The 24,200-nt window shown below is 37.2% G+C and overlaps 1 protein-coding gene across 8 annotated transcripts in view; it reads left to right on the top strand.

Annotated features, from left to right (window-relative positions):
• The window catches only part of Ccdc85a (coiled-coil domain containing 85A), a 274,837-nt gene that overhangs the window by 190,865 nt on the left and 59,772 nt on the right, over positions 1-24,200 (top strand). For 7 of the 8 annotated variants that reach the window (XM_015988662.3, XM_076546136.1, XM_015988664.3 and 4 more), the window contains one exon: positions 457-14,943. The exons of the other annotated variant lie outside the window; for it this stretch is intronic. In XM_015988662.3, the coding sequence (XP_015844148.1) occupies positions 457-546 (90 nt within the window). In that variant the 3' untranslated portion in view covers positions 547-14,943. Of the gene's footprint in view, positions 1-456; positions 14,944-24,200 lie in introns of those variants that run through there. 8 annotated transcript variants of the gene reach the window in all.

Below are 24,200 nucleotides of genomic sequence, written 5' to 3'. Positions count from 1 at the left end.
TTATATATTTTGTTATAGATGTATATTATAGGAGCCAGTATGCTCTCTTAACCAAGGGCTCTTTATTCTAGATGTACATTAAAATCACTTTGAGAGCTTCAAATAAAAATACAGATATCAGTGCTTCTCTCTGCCAGCATCCTGAAAATTTCTGCAGGTGGGAATTATTAAGTCAGAGTTGAGTTCCACTTAGATAGCTAGGGGGAGATGTCAAGTCCTTCTATAATATCAGCTCTGGTTGCTGGAGTGTGAGGTGTAGCAAGCATCCTAGCTCCAAAGAAATTCTTGTGTTTAGAAACTGTCATTATCATGCTTTACTTTATGTTTGAACCCATCCGTGTGGAGTTTGTCTTGTCTTTGCACCTACCTTTGGCCCTCTCATAATTCCCCTGAAACTCACACATCTGTTTCTGCAAGACAGCACATAAGATGCTTACTTCTTCTTTTTCTTTTAAGGTTGTGTGGAGGAAACTTGGAGATGCTGCAGGCTCGTGTCCTGGAATTAGGCAACATTTGTCAGGAAACCAGTACAAAGGGCCCATGTAAGAAGAACTCCCTTCAAACATGAAATCACCACTACCAGAAAACAAAGAAAAGAAGAAAAAGAAAAAAAGTTGATTCCTACAAAATGGGACTCATGGCATCACACAGAGTGATTGTACATTGCACATATCTCCCCTCTAATCCCTTCAGTAGAACTTCCCCATAAAGCTAAGATGCGCTATACTTCTCACTTTAGTGTTCACAGCAATCTCAAGATAGCTTTGGAAAATCATCATTTCATTAGTATTTTCATGACAGCTGAAATGTTTTCAACTCTCTACACCTATGATTGACACACTGAGTAATCTGCATGGTTGGATGAGTGCAGTAGGGCCTCCATGGCTTTGACAGAGGTGGTTCACTGTAACTAATGGTGGGGACTTTCTACTGTGTGGAACATATGAAGAGGTATTTTCCAGCATACACGACTGGGAAGCTCCCTCCTATATTTCAGTTGTGAAAAGGTTGCTTCCTAACACATAATTAGTTGGATGCAAGATAATATTTGATTTCTGTTTTGAACTCCGAGGTGCTAAAAATATCACAAATTCTTTTACAAGCTAGAAAGGTAGCAGGAATTTTTAAAGTGCTTATCAGAGAGTATCATTTATTTCAGTTGGTCAAACTAAATATTTTAATTTTCATGAGTTGTTTATAAAGGCATGTCTTTGGACCACACAAACCTTCATATAGATTCAGCACACCAATGTCAACTAACAAGGAAACAAACGTAATTTTTCTAAGTGTTTTGAGCTGTGAGATTGTCTTTCTACAATTTAGTTTCTAGACATGCTGTATATTTAATAAACTTTATGTAAAATTTAAAATATTGCACTGCACTTATGAAACAAAAGCTTTCTTTGCCTATTTACTGCAGTTATCTAATGTTTTATGAAATTAACGCATGTCCATAATTGAGGCTAAAAGCTCCTGTTCAGATCGCTTGAGGTGTGCTAGCTTTGCTTAGTTTTCTTATTTTTGGTATAGATATATAACATTAGAATGTGTGTACTGGAAATGCTGTGATAGATATTTTGTGTTTATCTAAAGGCAATGATAGTTTCTTGTATGAATGTGCAAGAGGCCTGTGATAGAATGCTGTTTTTACTGTAGTTTAAGATTATAAAAGTAGGGATGCAACAATTCCTGGGTATCTTCTAAACTTATGATTTGATTTACAGTCAATATTCTTTGTTGTTTTTAAATGGTCTTATTGTATAGCATATTAATGGTTATTGGCAGGGGGATGAGAAGGAATTTTCTTATAGTAAACAGTGTTAATTATGATTTTAAAAGCTGCCCTCTGATATTCTTTTCTAAGATATAGAAGGATATTTCCAATTACCATACCTGGGTTATAATTTAAGACTCTTCCTTTAAATGTTATATTTTAGTGTCCAAGAGAAAAGTGTTTGCTATGTGCACAACTTTCCTCATAGAAGCGTCCCTCAATTGTTGTGTTCCTGTCATCTGGAGACATTTAAACAAGTTTTGTGCCTGCAGCAGAGACTGCAGTAGCAGATACAAAGGACGTTGGTCTTTTGACAAGATACTTGTGTAAATTTTGATACAGTATTAAAACTATTTTTTTAAAGTTCCGCATAAAATTGAGTAATAAGTAGATGTGTTCATCTTAGCAACAGTAATAAATTATTTAATCTCACAGTATTTTTTGTCTGTTTTGAAATGTTTTTCTTTAATGGAATAGATTTCTAATAGTCACTGAATATCATTCTACTTTGTGTGATTATGATAATAATGTAGAGAATTAAGTATAGAAAAAAGCATATTTAAAATATGCCTACAAAGGACTTAATAGTCAGAGACATCATATCTTATTTCACACCATTTTCTATTATTGTGTCTAAGAGGATTATTTAGTCACAGTAGAATTTTGTAGTAAAATTCTCACTCTTTAAATTTATACTTGAAGGGAAATACTCAAATAGTTTTTTAAATAATGAAAGTTATTTTACATGTTTGGAGAAAAATATACAATAGTATGCAAGACTTCTCAGAATTTGTAAATAAGATGGCAAAATAAGGCTTCCTAAATTGAGCATTAGCGCAGTTTTAAAAGCAGAGTACATTGATCACATGAGTAACATTTACAGGATTGTTTTTATAAATTTGCTGTCTAATCATCCCTGCAACAAAGGCAATTTCTATATCTTGACAGTACTTTAAGTTGCAGTGAGGCTGATAGACTAACAATCACAATCTAACTTTTAATAAATGCCTTTCTCATTTTCAGCACATGCTTAAAGTTCTATAGAAAATCAGACCGTCTCATGTGACAGTCCATTATTTAATTGGTAGACTTTATTTAACCTTAGTTTTTATTGCCCCTTAGTTCAATGAACGCTTAGTGAATACCTTGGTGCATACAGTTTTGGTTCTCAGACAATGGTTCTTAGGATTTTGCAATACATACAGGGATAAATATATCTCAGGTGTCAGCAGGAGATCCCTTTATCCTGGATACCTAAAATAGGATTGTTTTAAATATCCATTTCACTTGATTTGAAGGAAGAATCCCCGAGTGCCTTCCATTAATTCTCAGACTCTACATGCTGTAATAAACTTTTTGCAGCTGCATTCTCCCTGAACCTAATGAAGAAATTTTGGCATTTATTCCTACAAGCTATCCTATACTAGTATATCACTAACAAGATCAAGACAACTGTGAGGAAATCACATATTGACTTCTAAAGAATAAAAACTTCTCCACCATTTTTAAGATAGCACATTTGGCTGAACAACATGAGATTGTTACACATGATCTTTGTCTATAAAAACAGCAATTTCTTATGGTTCATCCTCAGAGGATGGAGAAATAAAGATAATATCTGTTAGAGAAGAGACAATCACCACATTGGCCACAACTGTGTTAAAATATACTGATTTACAAAGATTAGAATAAACAGTGTTTGACTTTAGATGGACTGACCTTGAGCATGCAAGTTCAGAATTTGATTATCATTAAGTTTATGAGTTTAAACAACTTCACTGAGCCTCAGTGTCCCCACGTACTGAAGAGAAATGACACCTATATTGCTGAGTCATTTTAAGGTTCTTACTGTGTCTGTTGAGTCTAAGATTCTATAGTATATGAAGTACATGAAGAATAATAGCAAGTCCACTGTGACACAGAAACCTAGACATATAGGCTGTGGTAGCAGCATTGGGCAGGGGAAGAAAACCATCAGTGCTGAAGGATTTGTTTACTCACTATCACATAATGGCATTCTTAATGAGGACTTTTTAGCTGCACAATTATATGCTATCACATTCTATTTTTTATATATTACCCAACCTACAAACCTTATATTATACAGTAACTGTATTATAGTGACAAGTGACAAAAGGGCAAGAGATTCCTATTATGCCTGTTATTTTAAGATGAGATCTACTACTATGTAATTCTACATTCATGTCCCTGGAAAGAAAAAAAAAATCGGAATAAATATTTCTAATTCATGATGGCAGAACCTGCTATTGCTTTCTCTTTGGCTCACATCTTAAAATGATTTAAAAGCCATTTTTAATAAATTCACAATCCCACTACAGCAGATGAAACAATGGCCCAGAGACTAGTATTGAGTCTTACAAGAGAGACAACTAGATTTGAATGAGGAATGACTCTACAACCAGCACCCATGATGGAGGCATTGACAAAGAACGATGTTCTAAAGAAAGCAAGAGTTTGGTGTGTGTTTTGTGGGTCCCTAGGGTAAAGGACAATAGCTAGCCACTTTAATTTCTGTGTATAACCATGCCTTCACTGGGTCAGACAAAGAAAAACAGAGATGGTTTCTCCCAGTCCAGAGTAAAGAAAAAGAGGACACAGATCTCAGATTGTAATAACTAGGGTGGGAATGGACCTTTGAGACTCAGATCAGAAGCCCTGGTATAAGCTACCCAGAAGTTTGTTCCACTGTTTCCTTCATATTAAAGAGGCTTCTATGTATTCTAAAGCCCTGAAGACAACATGCAAGTTGTAGAATAAATATCATAGGCTAACACAGGGATTTACTCCTAAACTTAATATATGTCATCCACTGCAAATTGGAGGGAAGACTCAACTATGCAGAAACAAAACCAAATGAAGAATATCCACCATGTAAAATAGTTTGGGAATTTCATTTAGAAGAGATAATATGGTGCCCTGTGTGGTGGCACATGCATTTAATCCTAGTACTTGTGAGGCAGAGGCAGCCAATCTTTATGAGTTAGAAGTCAGCCTGGTCTACATAATGAGTTCCAGGGTAACATAGTAGGACTTTCTCAAAAAGTTAATTCAACAAAGTGATTAATATTTGATGGCTGAATAGAAATGCCCAACCTCCACTTCCTCTTTTCCAAGGAAGAATAGACTAAAACCGGATCAAATCAGAAGTCTGAGAAAACAGCATAGTAATAAAAATAAGGCATCTGCAAGCCTAGAGCCACAGCTAGGCAGAAGGACTTTCCCCTTCACAGGGGTAAGGGTAAACAAGCAGCCAAGCCAACCAAATAGATGCTGTCTGTCCTTGTTACTGGAAAAACTAATAATTCCAACAGGTTACATTGGAGTCTGAAAAGTGTATTGATATCCTTGCTTTGGAAAGGATTTCACATCCTGACAAAAGATCTAGCCTCTAAACTTAGACTCTTTTAGGGATTCAAAGTCCATTCATATTACTGTCGCTGGTGCTCTGTTGACAATCTAGTATGCTGGCATCAAGGTATAGCTGCCACACTACAACTTGACACAGTGTAAAGAATGACCTAAGCCTGCTGGGTTTACTGCACTGCATGGAATTGCTGTTGTCACCAGGAAGGAGATGTTGTAAACTGCTCCCAAGAGTCAGGGAGTTGGAACATTTACCCTCAGAGAAAGAGTGTGTGACCTGCTGCATATGGACTCACACCAGTAACAAGACAGAAGGCAGCCACCCATGTGGTTTCTGCTACCTTTCGCAGGTATGATTCTTGGGTGGTTGTTGCTGACAAGCCAGGGAGGGGATACTGACATTCTTGCCATTCTACCCACAGCAGCTTGCTGAAATGGCCTTATAAAACTCCTTGTTTCATTTCCTGAATAGAGCACTAGTAGTACAGACACTAAGATAATAATTAATAAATGGGACCTCATAAAACTGAAAAGCTTCTGTAAGGCAAAGGATACCATCAATAGGACAAAATGACAGCATTCAGAATGGGAAAAAAGTCTTTACTAACCTGATAACTGACACACTGAATTTCAAACATATAAAGTGTGGTAGACCAGCCACCACTTTTACAGCCCAGAGTACTCTTGAGTAGGGAGAAGTGAGAAATATAGACAGAAGGAGATATAGCTGGAGTTTTTCTGGTCCTGCCTGGCCCACGGTCAGGACAAATCTCTCTTACTCGCCAGTCCCACAGCTGCTCAGACCTAACCACATAAACACACAGAGACTTACATTGCTTACAAACTATATGGCTGTGGCAGGCTTTTTGCTATCTATTTCTTCTATCTTAAATTAACCCATTTCTATTAATCTATAAATTGCCACATGGCTTGTGGCTTACCAGTATCTTTACATGTTGCTTGTTATGGCGGTGGCTGACAGCATCTCCCTGCCTCAGCCTTCCACTTCCCAGAATTCTCTTCTCTGCTTGTCCCACCTATACTTCTTGCCTGGCTACTGGCCAATCAGCATTTTATTTATACAGAATGATATCCACAGCAAAGAGATACTTAGACAATGAGAGGAAAGACAGAAACACAGGATAGCCTCAGGAGGACCTGGATCATAGTCCACCAACCCCAAACTTTATACCAAAGGGCTTTTTATCACAATGCCCAAGGGAGGGGCAAAGACCTTCCCCTTGCTAGATACAGCCAAGTGTAGACCCTTCCAAGCACCTGGTACTCAGGCCTATGATCCAGTCACCCTCTTTATGCAGACCTACTGGATAAAGCCACTAGGAAAACTAAATGGGCTCCAACAGATAACCCCCTTCTTAATATTAAAAAAACCCCAACTCTCCATTAAGAGCTCACAGCAATCCCCATAGCTGTCATACCTCCCAGTGAAGGAAAAGAGGATGATATAGTTGGAATGTCCTTTTTGGAATTTGTCTAAGATGGTGACAGCAGTCTTAACTGCTTCAAGCCCTTTCTAAATCAAAAAAGCTTTTGGTGCAACCACATCAAACAAATCTATAAACTCCTGATGCAATTGCATCAAACTTAAAGACTCCCTTAGCTTCATCATTAACATTAATAGGTTAACATAATTCTAACATAAATATTGCTATACATAATTAAAATTCTCTCAAACTTACACGCAAAAGCAAACTCTTAATAGACATTAACACTTTAAAAACTTTGGCAAAAATCTAAAAGCAATTTCTTAATAAAACTCTTTATACTCTAAAGCAATCTCTTAATATAATCATTTGCATTTCTTACTAACACAAAATAGGATAAATTTCTGATGCATCTACATCAAACTTAAATACTCCCTTAACTTCACCAAACCATGGTGTATCAATATCAATAGGTTAACATAATAACTATCATAAATATTACCATGCACAATTACAATTCCTACAAATTTACATTCAAAATAATTTCTTAATAGACTATACTATTCTAACTATACAAACATAACATTAATCCACTCAAGTAACAAGAAAATATTTTTTTAAATTAAATAGACTAAGGAATATTAACTCCCCCTTTTCTTTATAATTTTTTAAACTAAATTTCAAGACTAGTTGGAAAAAATTCCAAACTTCTCCATTTAGGATAACATAATAACTAACATAAATATTATTATACAGCATTATAATTCCTACAAACCTACATTCAAAAGCAATATTCTCAATATACCATTAACAGTTTATAAACTTTTGCAAAACCTCCAAAAGCAATTTCTTAATAGAAGTATACAAGACATAACATTAATCCACTCAAATAACAAAAAAAAATTTTTCTTAAATTAAATAGACTGAGGAATATTAACTCTCCCTTTTCTTTATAATTTTTAAACTAAATCTCGAGCCTATTTAGAACAGTTCCATTTTTAACACAAAACCAATTTCATAAGCAGTTTCATAAACAGTTCCATAAAACAGTTCCAGTTTTAACACAAAACAATTCATGAACCACCACAGTTAGTAGAGCATATATGCATACACAAAACTACATTTTGAGCCTAGATAGAAAAAATTAATTTCTCCATTTAAACAGTTCCATTTTTAACACAAATAATTCCATAAAATATTTCCTAAGTTATCACCATTGACAGAGTCTACATGCATAAGTAAATTCAAAATTCTTCCATTGCAATGAAATCACTCCTGTCCAACTCATTCCTTAAGCCCCCAAATTCAAATAATAAATTCTGACACCAGCCTTCCAAATATGAAGAAACCCATAACCAAAACCTTTTTTAGTTTTATCTCATTTTTTAAGTTCAAAAAGTTAAAAAAATAAATTTAATTACCCTACTTCCATTTCCAAATATGAAAAAGTGTTTCCCACAGCCAAAAACTTTTTGCACTTAACAATTTTAGTTCAAACAAGCATCTCTGCCACTTTCGTATTCAGGGATAGAGGCACTTTCAACTACAACAGCATTTTATAGCAGTGTTTTCCCTCAGGGGGAAACCTATTAGCTCCACAAGAGCTGGCTGGTGTAAAGTCCTCTCAAAAGAGACTTTCTTACAGTCAGCAAACAGAAACTGCAAAGCTTTTGCTGCTAACTCAGTTCAGGTTTTTACAGTTTTTACAGTCCCAGTCTGCCTTGCCTCCTATAATCTGGGCTGTTCCCAGGACTTCTGTGTCCTCTGGCTAGAAAGCTCTCAATCACCTCATGCCACATGGGTTCACGACTTCTCTAGCTGCTATGAGCTGAGCTGTGGCTTTCCTAAGACAAGCCTGGCTCCAGGAGGAAATCCAGCCACTACAAACTGCAGTTTTCTTGGGTCCCATTTACCTGCTTCAACTGGCTGTCCCATGCTCAGCACCCTGGGGCCTGAAAACCTTTGTATACTATCCTGCTTACATGGCTGTAACCCCAAGGCAACTCCATGGTTCCAGTCATACCTTGCTGCTGGGAGTTTAGACTGCTTCAGTCTCAGCAGTCCCCAGAGCCCCAGTCTGGCTGTTCATCTTGAAGCATTCTGCAATTCCCTGGGCTCCAGCTCTCCAGCTGCCCACTCTGCTCTCAGCCTTTCCCATGGAGCCTCTGCTGAGCCACCTGCTTGGCTCTCCACCTCTCCCATCATGTCATGGGCTCTGGCCACCAGGGACTGCAGTTCTGAGACAGACCTGTGCCAGCAGCTGGGTTCTGAAGTCTTTGCTGCACTGCAAGCCACTGCCTAGCATAGAATCTCCACTATGCTCCTCACCATGGCTTCCTTTCAGCAGAAAGCTTGCAGGCCCTTAGACATCTACCACCTGCACTGTGGGGATGTTCCTTGGGTCTCAACTGCAGATGCCTGGCTATGGCTGTTGTGCTGGCTCTGCCATCCACCATTCTTAGCAGCTTCTGGAGCTTCTGAAGCCTCTCAGACTGACAAATTCACAGTCTGCTAGGGATGCTACCATCTGTGTCCCAGGTTGGGAAACCCTACACTACTCTAAATTCACCTAAGCCTTCACAATTTCTACATATCTAAAGCTTATTCTACCTTAACATCTCAAACTAAACTTATGACTTACTTTACTAGAAAAAGACAGAAACATAGACAAGAGACAAGCACTTTCTGCAGCACTTGGGCATCCTTTTAGCCCCTCTCACTCTCAAGATAGAATAGATTACCCCTACCTACACAACATAGTTGGACATGCCCTAACTTCCCATGGGGCCCTCTACCCTACTGATTCCCTGGCATCCCTATTCTGTGGCTCCAATAAAGAACCTAAGAAACTAGATATCAACAAACCAAATAATCCACTTAAAAATTGGAATGCATATCTAAACAGAAAATTCTCAACAGAAGAATCTCAAATGGCCTAGAAACATTTAAAAAAAAAAGGTTCAATATCCTTAGCCATCAGGGAAATGCAAATCAAAATGACTCTGAGATTCCATCTTACACCTGTCAGAATGGCTAGTATCAATGACACAAGTGACAGCTCATACTGGAGAGGAAGTGGAGCAAGAGGAACACTCTCATTGCTAGTGGGAACACAAAACTGTATAGCCATTTTGGAGAACAATATGGTGGTTTCTCAGAAAATTGGGAATCCATCTACTGTAAGTCACAGCTATACCATTCTTGGTTGCTCAATCATACCAAAAGGATACTTGCTCAACTATGTTTACAGCAGCTTTATTCATAATAATCAGAGCCTAGAAACAACCTAAATGCCACTCAACCAAGGAATGGATAAAAAAATGTGGTACATTTACACAATGGAGTGTTACTCAACTTTTAAAAGCAATGACATCACGAAATCTGTAGGCAAATGGATGGAACTAGAAAAAAAATTATCCTGAGTAAGGCAACCCAGGCCCAGAATGACAAACATGGAATGTATGCACTTTTAAGTGGATATTAGTTGTAAAATAAAGGATAACCATGCTGCAATCCATAGACCCAGAGACAGTAGGTAACAAGGAGGGCCAAGGGGAGATGCATGGATCTCCTTGGGAAGGGGAAATCAAGATCTTGTGAGTAGACTGCAGGCAGGTAGGGATGTGACATGAGGGATTGGGTTGGGGTATAGATGGAGGGGGAGAGGACTGAAAAAAAAAATGACTGGAAAGGGGAGCATTTTGGAGTCAGTAGAAACCTGGTGCAAGGGGAACTCCCAGAAATCCAGAAATCTACAAGGATGATTCCAGCTAAGACTCTTAGCAATAAGGGATCAGTAGCCTGAACTGGCCATCTCTTTTGATCAGGCAAGACTTCCAGTGGAGGGATGGGGACACAAACCCAGCCACATAACATTCAACTTACAGTATGTCCTGCTTATGGGATGTCTTTGTGGGAGGGTGGTAAAGATATTATAGGAGTGGCCAACCAATGGCTGGTCCAGCCATGAGAGTGAGCCCACCTCTGACACTGCCTGGAGCACCAGGACCCAGAAGCTGAATGTCCCAGAGACCTAGGATAGAACCAAACAAGATTGGAGAAAAAATGTCAACATAATGATGATTACTAATATTCTGCTATACTCATAGCTTGGTGCCTAGCCCAAGTGTCATCAGAGAGCCTTCATCCAGTAATAATGGAAGCAGATTCAGAAACTCATAGCCAAATAGTAGGCCAAGTTTGGGAAAACCTGCTGAAGAGAGGGAGGAAGGATTATTTGAGCCAGAGCAGAGGAATCAAGAACATCACAAGTAAACCCACATAAATAACCAACCTGGGCTCATAAGGAGCTTACCTAGTCTGAAACAACAACCAGGGAGCCTACATGGAACTTACCTAAGCCATCTACATATATTTGACAGTTGTATAGCTTGTTCTACTTGTGGAACTCCCAGTGGTGGAAGCAGGTGCTGTCTCTAATGCTTGGGCTGGCTTTCAAGAACCTATTCCTCATACTTGATTGCCTTGCCCAGCCTTAATAGAAGGGGAGGTGCTAGTCCTACTTCAACTTGATATGCCATGATTTGTTGAAGTGCATGGGAGGCCTGCCCCTTTCTGAACAGAAACAGAGGAGGACTGGGGAGGATGGGATGAGAGGAGGGAGAGAAAGTTTTGTTCAGAATGTAAAATAAACAAATAAATTTAATAAATCAAAAACAAAATAGACAAAAAACAAACAAGCAAACACCTCTTTGTCTCTCTACTTACCATTTTGTAGCATGTTATGAAGACACAGCATGGTCTTGGTCCTGGCAGATATTGTCACCAAAGCCACAGAAAGGAATACCAGTTTTCACCGTCACCCTATCTACAGTTTTTCCCACTTTCCTTCTCCACACCTGGTCTTATCATGAACAGAATTGGTGTGAATAACAGACTACTGTGAAGGTTGCCCAAGGAATCTTCCATTGCTTAACAGGTGCCATGACACCCCTTTTTGGAGTAGGACATCATGATCTGTCACATACTAAACCTGCTGGATTACTAAAGTATACTCACTGTTTAACTGTCCATCTCCAGCTCTGCCCCCGAATATACTGGGCCCAGGTTTATTAGCATGAGAGAAACTACTGGCCGAGCTAGAGTGTCCAGCTAGCATCAAAGCCAATATTAAATACAAAACGGACACCTTAAAATAAAATTTCAGGAGAAAATTGTTTACCATAAGGTCACTTAATAAATATGGCAACAGAGATCTTATGTGATATGCAAATCTCAGCATATCCCTACTCAATATAAATGTGAAAAATGCAAGATAGTGTGATACCCAAAGACTAAGATAAGAGCTCTCTTCTCAGTATATTCTGAAGCTATCAAAATGAATGAAATACCTAAAAATTGATTTAAGAGATCACTATTTTAAAAGGTCAATGAGAATCAAAATAATATAAACAGTTAAAAGGAATTAAGAAGATATTGCAGAGTTTGAATGAGAAATTCAGCTCACATTTTAAAAAAACCACACAGATCTTGAAGTGCTTAATAAATCGAACGATAGATGAGATCAAGTTGAAAGAAGACTCTCTGCTAACACAGACCATTTGAAAGATCTCTGATTTTTTTTTTTTAAAAAAAGCATACAGTATTGAATTCATGTGGAATTTCATATTAGTGGCAGTCTGTGCTTTTGAAAAGTCTACAGTGAAAAGAGGTGGAGAGCAGAAAGCTATTCAGTAGACTATCATAAGACATGCATGTACAGAAATCCTTTAGGGCAAATGTCATGATCTGGAAGGATCTTTATATGATGAGCTAGTTGAACCATAAAAAGCACAAGACACAGAATTTTAAAATCTGAAAATAAAATACCAAGTTAAATTTAAGAGTATTAATTAGAGTAAAGACAGTTTTGTTTGTTTGTTCATTTTTCCAACAAAACATTATGAGCCAGGAGTGAATGCAGTGATATACTCTAGGTCCTGAAATAAAATAACTGCCTGCCAAGATTACTGTATCTAGCAAGGCTGGCCTTACCATATGAATGCAGAAACCTTCCAAGACTAGCAAAACCAGAAGAATTCATGAGCACAGAATTCTACCAGAAATATATTCAGAAATAAAGAAAGAAATCTGTCATCATGAAAGCATGAGGCATATAAATCCCACCTGGAAGAAAATAGAATCACAGAAGGCAACTAGAAAGAAACACCATTACTATAGAAAACCATAAAGATTAGAGAGGAAAGAAAAAAAAAGTTTTTAAGTCAAGTAGATTATCACTGACATGTTACTAGTAAATCCTTATCAACTACAATCTTGAATGTAAGTACACAAAATTCTCTGTTAAACGACATGAACTAGCTAAAAAGTGTTGAAAAATGTTAAGATACACACAGTTTAAGGTGAAAACATAGAATGTGATATACCATAGAGGGACAATGTAAAGCCCGTAGAAATAACTAGACACACATTTGACAAGTAAGAGTTCAAGACAAATGTAGGGAAAGCAAAAATCCTTACATAATGATTAAGTAATCGGAAAGAAGGTATAGTGCTTTTAAGTCGACATCACTGAATGTCAGGGCATTGGTTGTTATCAAATGGATTCCACTAGGCCCTCACAGATGAATGAGCTACACTGCAATAATCATGAGAGACTTAACAGCCACCTGGATCACATTTCAAAAATACAGATAATAAAAACAAAACTTGGTAGACTGGATTATTTCAAATTAGGATGCTTCTTAAAAAGGCAATATTTAAGGAGTGAATATACAACCTACAACATAGGAGAAAATATTCAAACAATTCAGGATTAACATCCAGAATATGTAAGGAACACAAAAATGTAATAAAAGTAGGAAGTGGGTCAAATACTTTAAAAATTGTGCAAATGACCTTAAGAGAAAATTATCCAGAAAAAATATAAATATATCAAAAATTTATAATGTTTTTAACATGAGAAAAATGAATATCAGAACACAAGGAGATACCACATTACTGTAGAATGGCCATTGTAATGAAGATAAAACTTAAAAACTGCTAGCAATGGCCCATTGAGAAAGCAGCAACTCTTATGTTGGTAGATACATAAATTAGTATAGCTGTTGTAGCAAACACGAATAGAGGTACCTCAAAATTAAAATGTATCACATGATACAGACATTATGCATAGATGTAAAAAAGTCCCCACAGGTTCATATGCTTGAATACTTTGGCCCCAGCTGGTTACAGTATTTTGGGGAGCTGTAGGACCTTTAAGATGTGGGCACCAATTAGATCAAGTGAGTGTTCTGGAGAGGCTAGAGCTTAGAGGTTTATAGCCTTGCCCCTCCCTGCTTTATCCTCATCTTTGGTTATGGAACAAGCTGGAAAATGCTGTGCAGAAAGCTCCTGCTATGGATGAAGCCTTACACCATACCACTGCAAAAGTGAGCCAAAATAAATCCCCCTTTCCCTGTATTGTTTCTTGTCAAGTATTCCATAATAACAATGCAAAAAGTTGCTAACACAGAAACCAGCAGCAATATTCTTATTACTACCTGTGATGAACTTGGCCACATGGTTCTCAAGCCCTTGAAATTTCTTTACAAGGGCATATATGTTTAGAGTTGTGGGCCAGGACCCTGGAATGCCATAAGCAAAGCTAAACAGACCATTCTGATGGGAGTGTGGAGACCAGAATGTTAATAGAAACAGGGACAGTGAAGTCCTATCTCCTGAAGTTTCAGATAATGAAGGACTTTCTTGTGATTGGTCTTGAGGTTTTCATGCTGCATTCTGTGAAGACTCTCAGTGCATTCTGGCTATACTGAAACTTGAGTGAGCCTAATCCAAAAGTAATAAAATAATTTTCTTGACAGAAGAAATTTTAATACACCATAATATTTAGGATGTTGTGTGGTTATAAATCATTGAGCTTACCATAATTTAGAATGAGAGAGAAGAAAGTGGAGAATACATGAGAAATGTGCAGTGTGGCATTTAAGTTGAAGACAGGGTAGCATAGATAAAGCATCTATATTTATTAGAGATATTAGTGCCATTAAGGAAAACCCCAGTGTAGTACAAATTTTAATTGGTATTAATAATAAAAACCTTGAGTCAGATATTGGGGTAAATGCTGAAAGATCAGAGAAGTAAAGGAACTGGTCATCTAGTTACCTTTCCAACTCCTTAGTCTGAAAAAAAGCTGAGCTCCTGTCCCCTCCCACCCAGCCATATCACTTCCTGTCTCCACATCCCAAGTACAGGGATCAAAGCCATAAGATCCCAAGTGCTGGGATCAAAGGTGTGTGCCATCACTTCCTGGCGTCTATGGTTAACTAGTGGCTAGCTCTGTTCTCTGATCTTCAGGCAAGCTTTATTTGTTAGAGCACACACACACACAAGAAAAATCACCACATTTTCCCCTTCTGTCTAAAATAAAACAAAACACAAGATGGTTAACTAATATCAGAAAAACTATATTCAATAAGTACAACAACTATATATAATATATACAGGCAATAATTACATCAACAATGTTTTGTCAATAAACATTTGACAAATTCAGAGAAAATACTCCATTATCTATCCTGTTTTGGTGAGTCCAAAAGGTTGTATCTAATTCACTTTCTATTCTCACTTGCATTATCAAAACTCTTTCAATGTCTCTCAACTCTATACACTTTATACGTCTTTAGTGAATTTCTTTTTCTGACTCTGGTAACAAAGAAAACTATAACTAACTATAAAGTCTTCAACTCCATCAGAGAACCACAAAGGAAATAATATTACCTGAGTAAGCAGCAAGTGCAAGCAAGCAAACTCCAAAAAATGGAAGAAATGACAGAAACAACCAGCTGCCTGGACAGACACCCAAGGTTCGTCTGCAATATTGGGGCATCCATTTTCATCCCACAGGCCTAGAATATCTGAAAGACATTTCTGCAATATAGGATATTCTGACTTACATTGTCTTGGCAAAGTTTAGCAGTCACTTTCTTTTGTGTCCTGCTTGTCCAATTTGTATAGCATACTGTCAGCAGTCAAGGCAAGGTCACTTTCTTGCCCCATTGCTATTTTTTGTCACAAGGAAAGTAAACTCCATATGGAGTTTCTTCAATGTCCATCATCTTCTCCAAAATATATTGGTGCTACCAGGAGCAGATATGTCTCATTGTCATAAAAAACAAAACTATGTTATTAAAACACCTTAAATGCCACATTCTGTAGGTCTCTGAAGTGTTTGAAGATGACCCATCTATCAAAAATATATCTGTTTCACCTTGAAAACAAACCTAATATGACTACAAGTTCGATTGTAATAGGTGACTAAATACTAGCCTGCATTTCCTTATTATCCCTAATACTTGGTAATAATAACTTTCAAGGACTAGAAATTTGCATTACATTATTAAATGAGTTGTATAGGTACAATACCTTGAACAAAAGTAAAAAATGTATGTGCAGTATGTTCTAACCAAAGTAATCTCAACTTTGTATCTTTATACAAAGATCCATATAAATGTAAAATATGTAAAGTTAATAGTTGCTTTTTAAAAGTAGACTTAATAATCTACCCTTTTATCTTATCATATCTACACCCCTTTTGTCCTTTCAGAGCACATTTAATAGTCTACGGTTTATCCTGTCGTTTCTATCTCTCTCTTTTTTCTTTTTTCAAAACAAGAACCCTGAATCTAATCCCTTTGTTCAGCTTTTTTTTAAACTATTACCAATATCATCTTGAAACCAACCCCTGCAAAAAATGACAAATATCCATAACCAATTGAAAGACCGAAAACCACCTCTTAAGAATGTGGGTGTCTTGTTCTTAAAATTACTTATTGCTGTCTGGGGGTGACAGTATCTTCAGGGGACCCTGAAAAAAATTGGAATAATTATCAAGTCCTGGGAGAGCTAGGTGTATCATTTATTGTCCAGTTTCTGTGTAATGGAAATATACACATCTTTTTTCAAATTCTGAATAGAGTAGTCTGTGAGCCTGGACCATCTCAGCTAGCCACCTTGAAATTGTCCTGAGAAGTTTATAGTCCAAAGCCAAAGTTTAGGTGGTGTTTGTCAGCTTAGTGGTGTTATCTTAATCCTGATGAAATCATTGTTGTGGAGCCCCATCCTCCTTTTGGAGACTTCAAAGATGACTATTAGGCATGGTTATGGTTCATTGCAGAAAACTTAAACATTTAAAATGTCATATGTAGCAAATCTCAAAGAGATTAAAGGATCAGTATTTGTTATGTACATCCAGAGTACACAAACTTAATTCCTAGTTATGTGATAGAGACTCAAACCTAAAATTGTATACAGGAAACTAGATGAAGCTTTTTTCTAGAATTCATTAGTACTCTATATGACCATTCATATCATGACAAAAAATTTTTTAAAGTATATATTGATCTTAAAAATTTTGAGGTAATATTTATATTTTATGAAAAGTTTAAAGAGTCAAAATAAAACTAGAGGATTATGAAATTACTGGCAATAAAATAGTCCCTAAATTCTGGTTTATCTTCTGTCCCATATCAGGTGGCTCCTCTGACAGGAGACAGGGATTTTGAATTTTACTTTAACAAGCATATTTGGGTTTAGAGAAGAGGAGAGCCACACTCCAACTCCAAAACCAACTTTAATTTTTAACTAGACTGGGAATACAAGAAGACCATTTGCACGGTGTACAAAAATAAAACTGCCCCAAACCTAACTTTTGGGGAGATTTCCCTTTTGGAACATTATATTATATCTGATCAAATGAAAAGCAATTGTTAGTCATATAAATTAGTTTAGGTCATGCTGTTTGATGAACTATCACCTCTTCTAATCAAGAGGTCTCTCTTGTTCAAATCTAATCTTTATCTATTTTGATGGTATCCATAGCTTTTATTCTCCTGGGTAAATAAAGCAAAACCTCCTCCCTAATAAAACACATATCTTTGTTTCCATTATGAAGTTAGCACATCTTAAAGGATACAGGCTGATTTAATTATGTATTTTTTTCTATTATCCAATATCTTTTCACAGCTGTTGTTCCTTTCTCAATAGCATTTAAAAAATTCATAGTTAATAAAATATTATTCAATCTACTTCTAAGGGTCTTTATTACCCCTTTGTGTTCATTTAGCATATCCTTTAGAGTTTGGGCTGATCTTCCTGTAACTGCTTGCCCTGTAGGATTGTGTGATATACTGTAATATGCTTTATATTGTAATAAGCAAAAACTGTTTCATTTTAACAGAGACATATGCTGGAGCATTGTTAGTCTTAATTTGTACAGGTATACCCATGATGGCCATAACTTCTAGCAAATGTGTGATTATAGAATCAGTTATTTCAGCACTCAAAGCAGTTTCCCATTGAAATCCTGAATAGGTATCAAAGGTATGGTGTACATATTTTAATTTTCCAAATTCTATAAAATGAAACACATCCATCTGCCAGATTTTACTCCCATGAGTATCCTTTAGATTATTTCCTGCAGGCAATAGAGTTTGGTTGTATAAATAACAAGTAGGACATTTCCTTGACTTGTTGCCAAGTGATGGTAAAAATCTTTTTTCAAACCTTTACTATTGAAATTGTGTTCTTTGTGAAATTATGAGGTCTCGAGGACATTTCCTGTCAATAGCTGATCAATTTCATCATTACCTTATACTAGAGAGCCTGGCAGGCCCATATGGGATCTGATGTGTGTTATATATAGGGGATGATTCCTATTCCTGATTATTTCTTATAACTGAATAAATAACAAAGTTAATTCTGACTCAGCAGGAATAAATTCAGCAGTTTCAATATATAAAACAACTCTTTCTGCATACTAAAAGTCAGTAACCATGTTAACAAGTTCTGTAAAATCCATTAATATCATCAGAATAGCATATAATTCTGATTTTGTACAGACACATAAAGGCTTTGAGCCACTTTACTTAAATTTCCCGACTTATAACCTGCCTTTCCTGATTTGTTTGTATCAGTACAAAATGTAGGGGCTCCAGAAATTTGTGTTCTCCATAAAATGGGAGTGGGATCTAGTTAGTTCTCTTTATAAATTAAATTTTTGGGGGCATTTGTTGTTAATCTCTCCCAAACAAATTACTGGAAACTTTTTGCAAGTGTTCACTTTCTTCCCATAATTTGCCAATTTCATCATTAGTAAAAGGTACCTACAATTTCTGCTGGGTCTATTCCTGCTAATTGATGAAGTCTCAATTTTCCAATTATAATCAACTTGGAAATCTTTTCCACATAAGTTTTTAATTGTTTTACTCTGTTTATGTGGTTAAAAGTTCAATTCTAAGGCAATATCTTCCCTCTGCATTAATATTCCTGTAGGAGAATGCATAGATGGTAAAATAACCAGAACACAATCAAGCTATGGATCCACAGGACCCACATGTGTATCCTGTAATTTCTTTTCCACCAAAGTCAGTTCTCTCTCAGTTTCAGCTGATAATTCTCTTGGACTATTTAAATCATTATCACCTTTTCAGGTTTGGAACAAATGACTCAGTTCTTAATTCCCTGTTCGAATTGTGGACCAGAGATGGGCAATGTTTCCTTTGACAGTCATTAAGAATCCACAATTAATTTCTTCTGATTTAAACCTTTCGGAGTCTAAATTTTTGTTGACCTATTTTATACTCTAAATAATTAATGGAATCTCCTCTTTGTATAGTTTCAGGAGCAATTTGTAACCCCCAACAAGGCAAAATTTTCCTTACTTCTTCATTTTCTCTAAGGTATCTACATTTGAGTCAGCAAATAAGATGTCATCCATATAATGGTAAATTATAGATTGAGGAAATTGCTTACATATCATTTCCAATGGCTGTCATACAAAATATTGGCAGAAGGTGGGGCTATTTAACATTTCTTGTGGGAGAATCTTCCATTGATATCTCTTAACAGACTGAGAATTATTATAAGTAGGCACCGGGAATGCAAATTTTTTCTTTTACTTGTAAAGGTATTGTGAAGAAACAGTTTTTTTTTTTAAATTATAACTATCAGAGGCCATCCTTTAGGTAACAAAGAAGGCAAAGGAATTTCAGACTGTAGAGAGCCCATTGGCTGAATTACCTTATTGGCTGCTCTTAGATCTGTTCCAAGGGCTGGTTGATTTTTCAATATGCTGAGCATTTATCTGCTCCTGTACCAGCTGTCCTAAGGCCTGTAATTTCTCTGATGTTAAAGGCCATTGCTCAACCCATACAGATTTGTCCCTCAACCATTTTAAAGGTCAGTGCCTTTGAAAGATCAGCAGCTATTGTGCTGTGTTCTTGTACAACCTGAATGCTTTGTGACTGTTCTTTATAACACCTTTTAATATTTTCTCTGAAACATGTTAATTCATGATTTGTTTCTGAGATTGGAGGAATGTTGATCTGGATATTCCATTACTGTAACAAATAATCTCCCCATAAATTCATTGCTATGTTAGCCACATATGGCTTTAATTTTCCTCTCTGTTCTTCTGATCCTATACATTCAGCCTATCTTATTCTCTGTTTGACCCAAGATAATGCTCCAATCCCTAAAAACTGAACATTTACCCCCCAAAGAGGCCAATTTTGATGCTAAGATTCTGGTGTAATTAATTGTCTTATCTGTACCTGTGTCTACAAGACATTTATTTATATTTTTAATTTTGGTCTTAATTCCTTCGTCTGGGTCTGAGTATCTCTATGATCCATTTTAATACATTTTTCTAATACTTATATCTTATCACTCATATTAACCAACTTTTTAAGTGATAAAACAAAAATGATAAAACTGGTAATGTTTATAATTGACATTATATAAATCCCACCTAAATTAATTATCCTTTCATTTAATTGCTCCATTTCAAACTGTCCAGTGTATTATCATACAAAGACCTGACTCCCTCCATTGTAATAGTGTTTCCCATTTTTCTAATGTGAGAAAAAAAACTTTCTCTTTTAGCTAATTCCTCCCTTCAAGAATTCCCAGTTGTCATACAAAATCTATCGATGATGATGATAAAAATGTGAGGCTGACTGCTTCTGTGTAGAAGAGTAGAAACCCAAGTAGGTTTTCAAGGCAGCTGCCTAGAGTGGTGGCAGCCTGAGGAAGGGATCCAGGGAGAGCCCACAACCCACTGGGAGAGGGAACCCACTGTCTGAAAAGTGCACACAGGGACCATGGGGAGAAACACATGTGACAGGAGCTGTCTAAAGGCAGAGCTGGCTGGTGGTGAGGGGCTAAGACTGACAGTGTATTGAGCCCACACACCTGTGGAGTTTTTGCAGAGAGGCTGCAACAAAAACTTAGCTGGTGGAATAGTGACTTTGGCCACATGCAACTCCATCCTGTGCCAGTGGCTGCAAAGCCACAGGCAAAGGGCTTTTTCATGAATTCATGCCCCACAAGTTGGATGCCAGATGTAGCATGAATTCTAATTGGTCTTAATAATAATAACCCAGAGTCAGCTATTGGGGTAAATGCTGAAAGATCAGAGAAGTAAAGGAGCCAGTCACTGGAGAGACTTCTTACCTCTACTAAATACTCAGACCAAAAAAAAAAAAAAAAAAGCTGAGCACCTGTCTCCTCCTGACTTATATTCCTCTCCCCACTGAGATATATCACTTCCTGTCTCCACCTTAGTCGTGCTGGGATTAAATGCAAGAGATCTCAACTGCTGGGATCAAAGGTGTGGGCCACCACTACCTCGTCTCTATGGTTAACTAGTGGCTAGCTTTGCTCTCTGGAAAGATTTATTTGTTAGAACACAAACAAATATCACCACACCCCAGACTACACAAGCACAACAGGAAAGAGGACATGAGGGCCGCACCCTACCCATCATGAACCATAGGAGATAATATTACAAAGTTGTTTGAAAAAGGAGAGCCTTAAGAGAATATAGATACAGGGCCTCCCTGCAGTGTTCCCATGTTTAGCCAGGTAGGTACATGGAGGCCACATGTGGAAGAATACAGCTGTGGAAGAAAACAGCTGGATTCCAGCTTTGCTGGTAGCAGAGCTTCAAGAATGCAAGATGCAGGAGTGAAGGTGTGCTGGAGCTTGTGTACAGAGAGCCAGAGGCCAGAAAATGTGATACAGATTTGGACTTCCTGAAGGTAGGCCCTGAGAGGCAACTGCATGCAGCTGTTAGCATGCAGCTTAAGTTGCAGTGGAAAACCCAGGATATTTCACATGTCAGATATATGGGGCATTCACAACCCCCCCTCCCAAAAAAAACCTGAGTGGAACCACTTTCAAAGAAAAGTGAGAAGCATCAAAAACTACAGAGCTGCAAGGGTAAGGCTATGCAAAACCATTGGAGCCCAGATGGTGCCCCCAAACCCCAAGTGCTGAATTAGACTGTTTGGAATTTTCTCTGCTGCCTTTCAGTCTTGTTTTGGTCTGATGCTTCCTTGCTGTGTCTTTATTTCTTGCTTTTGGAACAGATATGCTTTCTCTGTGATATTGTATGTGGTGTACTCTATGCCAGACAGTTTCTCAGGTGGCTAAGAACATAAGACTAGATAGATCATGAACCTAGGGAAAACCAAATAGTACTGTGTTGATAAAGGAACAACAATAAAAATGACTCCTAACAGCATCTGTGGCATCACACACAGGGCCTGCACGGGTCTGGGCCAGATAGGGCTCCAGTGCCAAGACGGGAAGCAGGTACAAGCCACTATTCCTAACCTGTCTCTGATTGATAACTGTTTGCAAGGGAAAAATAGTTTCCTCCGATAGAGTCTCACTGGGTGTACAATCCACACACACGTAAAGCCAGGCCTCCTGTCCTGCAGTAGATGGCCAACAAACACTGAACTCAATTGCAGTTTTGGGGGATTTTGTCTCACAGTAAAAAAAAAAAAAAAAAAAAAAAGGTCTTTTTTTTCCTTTATAGGTCTATTGCTTGTATATTGTAGTGTCTGATTTTGTGTTTGTGTGGGGTTTTTGTGTGTGTGAATGTGTGTCTCTGTTGTCTATATAAGTTTCTTATGCTTTTTCTTTGACTCCTCTTTTTATTTGTTTTGTTCTATTCTGGTTTGCCTTTGTTTTTCTTATTCTATTATTAGTATAATTTTTATATGCCTGCTGGTTTTCTCATAGGAGAGAGAAAGAAAGGAAGGATGTGGATTTTAGTGGGTAGATGGGTAGATGAGGAGGATATGGAAGGAGTTGGGGAAGGGAAATTGTATTCAGAACATATTATATGAAATATGTTTTCAATAAAAAGTAATTATGATAAGTTCTCATTGTAAAAGGTTTCTGAAAACATGGGAAATTTAGCTTTATGATTTTTTTATACTGTATCTTTCCCTTTATTCTTCTTTTCAGTTTGTCTTTAAGTTCCTTGTTTTAAGGATTTTTATGTTAAGGGTTATTGCAAAATCATTTGGAAGAATTTCTTGGTATATACTGAAACTTTGTTTGTTTCCTCTAAAATATAAAGTTCTCTTATTCCATACATTTGATCACTGCTTTGATGCCTGACTTATGATTTCATTTGGTCATATAACTAAGAAGTCCTTCCTTTACAGTTCTGGAACCTTTAACTATATAGATTCTGCTTTGAGGTGATAGCATGCAACATACACCACCATAATTTCCATGGCAACAGATTCATATGGTAATCAGGAACGCAGTATTATATAGCAGCACAGAGCTTCTCTGTTTCTTTGGTTCTTTATACCATTACTGGGTAGGAGCCAAACTTCATGAGCTTAATATAGCATTTAAAGAAGTTTTTTTTATAGAAATTTGTTGCCTTGTTTTTTAAGAATCATGGTCAGTCAAAAACACAGCCTATGGCAAATTGAACACCAGTCTCTAGGGTAATTTTTCATAAAACCAAGGGGAATTGGGGAAAATGGTTTGCAAATTCTGGGTACATTTTCATCAGTCTGATGCTGGACTCTTCTTTGTTAAATGTCTTTGTTTTCTGTTGCCATAACAAAATACCCAACACTGAATAATGAATGAGGAAATATTGGTTTGTTTTGGGTCATAGATCTAGAGAGTGAAAAGTACTAAGACATAGAGCAGGTAAAGAGATCAGGCCTTATACTTGGTAGAAAACAGAAAAATCAGGACAAAACAGCCCTTGTTAGCAGTAACTACTACAGTCTCAAGAGAGCAAGAATCCACTCAGCACCATGAGCATCAGTCCAGTCCCACCAGAGTGGAACAGTAGCACCTCCAATACCGTTTAGTGGCCCTAATAATGTGCATTATGTGTGTGGTGGGGCAGCACACTAAATTCTAGTGCCCTGGGAGACCAGAGGCTTTGGATCTTTCTGGAAATGGAGTTATAGGTGTTTGTGAGTCACGTAATGTGGGTACTGGGAAGTAAACTATGGACTTCTAAAAGAGCAGTGCACTATCTTATCCACTAAGTCCATCTCTCCAGTCACTTCAGTGTTTGTGTGTATATAGACTGTGTGTGTGTGTGTGTGTGTATGTGTTCATATGCATGTGTGTGCACATGCATGTGTGTGGTGTGCTTAGGTGTGGTGCATGCATTTCTGTGTTTGTATAGTGTGGTATGTACTTGTGTATTTGGGCACACTCAAAGAAGACAAAGAACATTGAGTCTCCTGCTGTGTGTGTGTGTGTGTGTGTGTGTGTGTGTGTGTGTGTGTGTGTGTACATTGTCT

Source organism: Peromyscus maniculatus, chromosome 10 (genome assembly GCF_049852395.1).
Source record: "Peromyscus maniculatus bairdii isolate BWxNUB_F1_BW_parent chromosome 10, HU_Pman_BW_mat_3.1, whole genome shotgun sequence".
Lineage (NCBI taxonomy): Eukaryota > Metazoa > Chordata > Mammalia > Rodentia > Cricetidae > Peromyscus > Peromyscus maniculatus.
The sequence above is the reverse complement of the archived record's forward strand: the minus strand, read 5'-3'. Positions and strand labels throughout refer to the sequence as shown.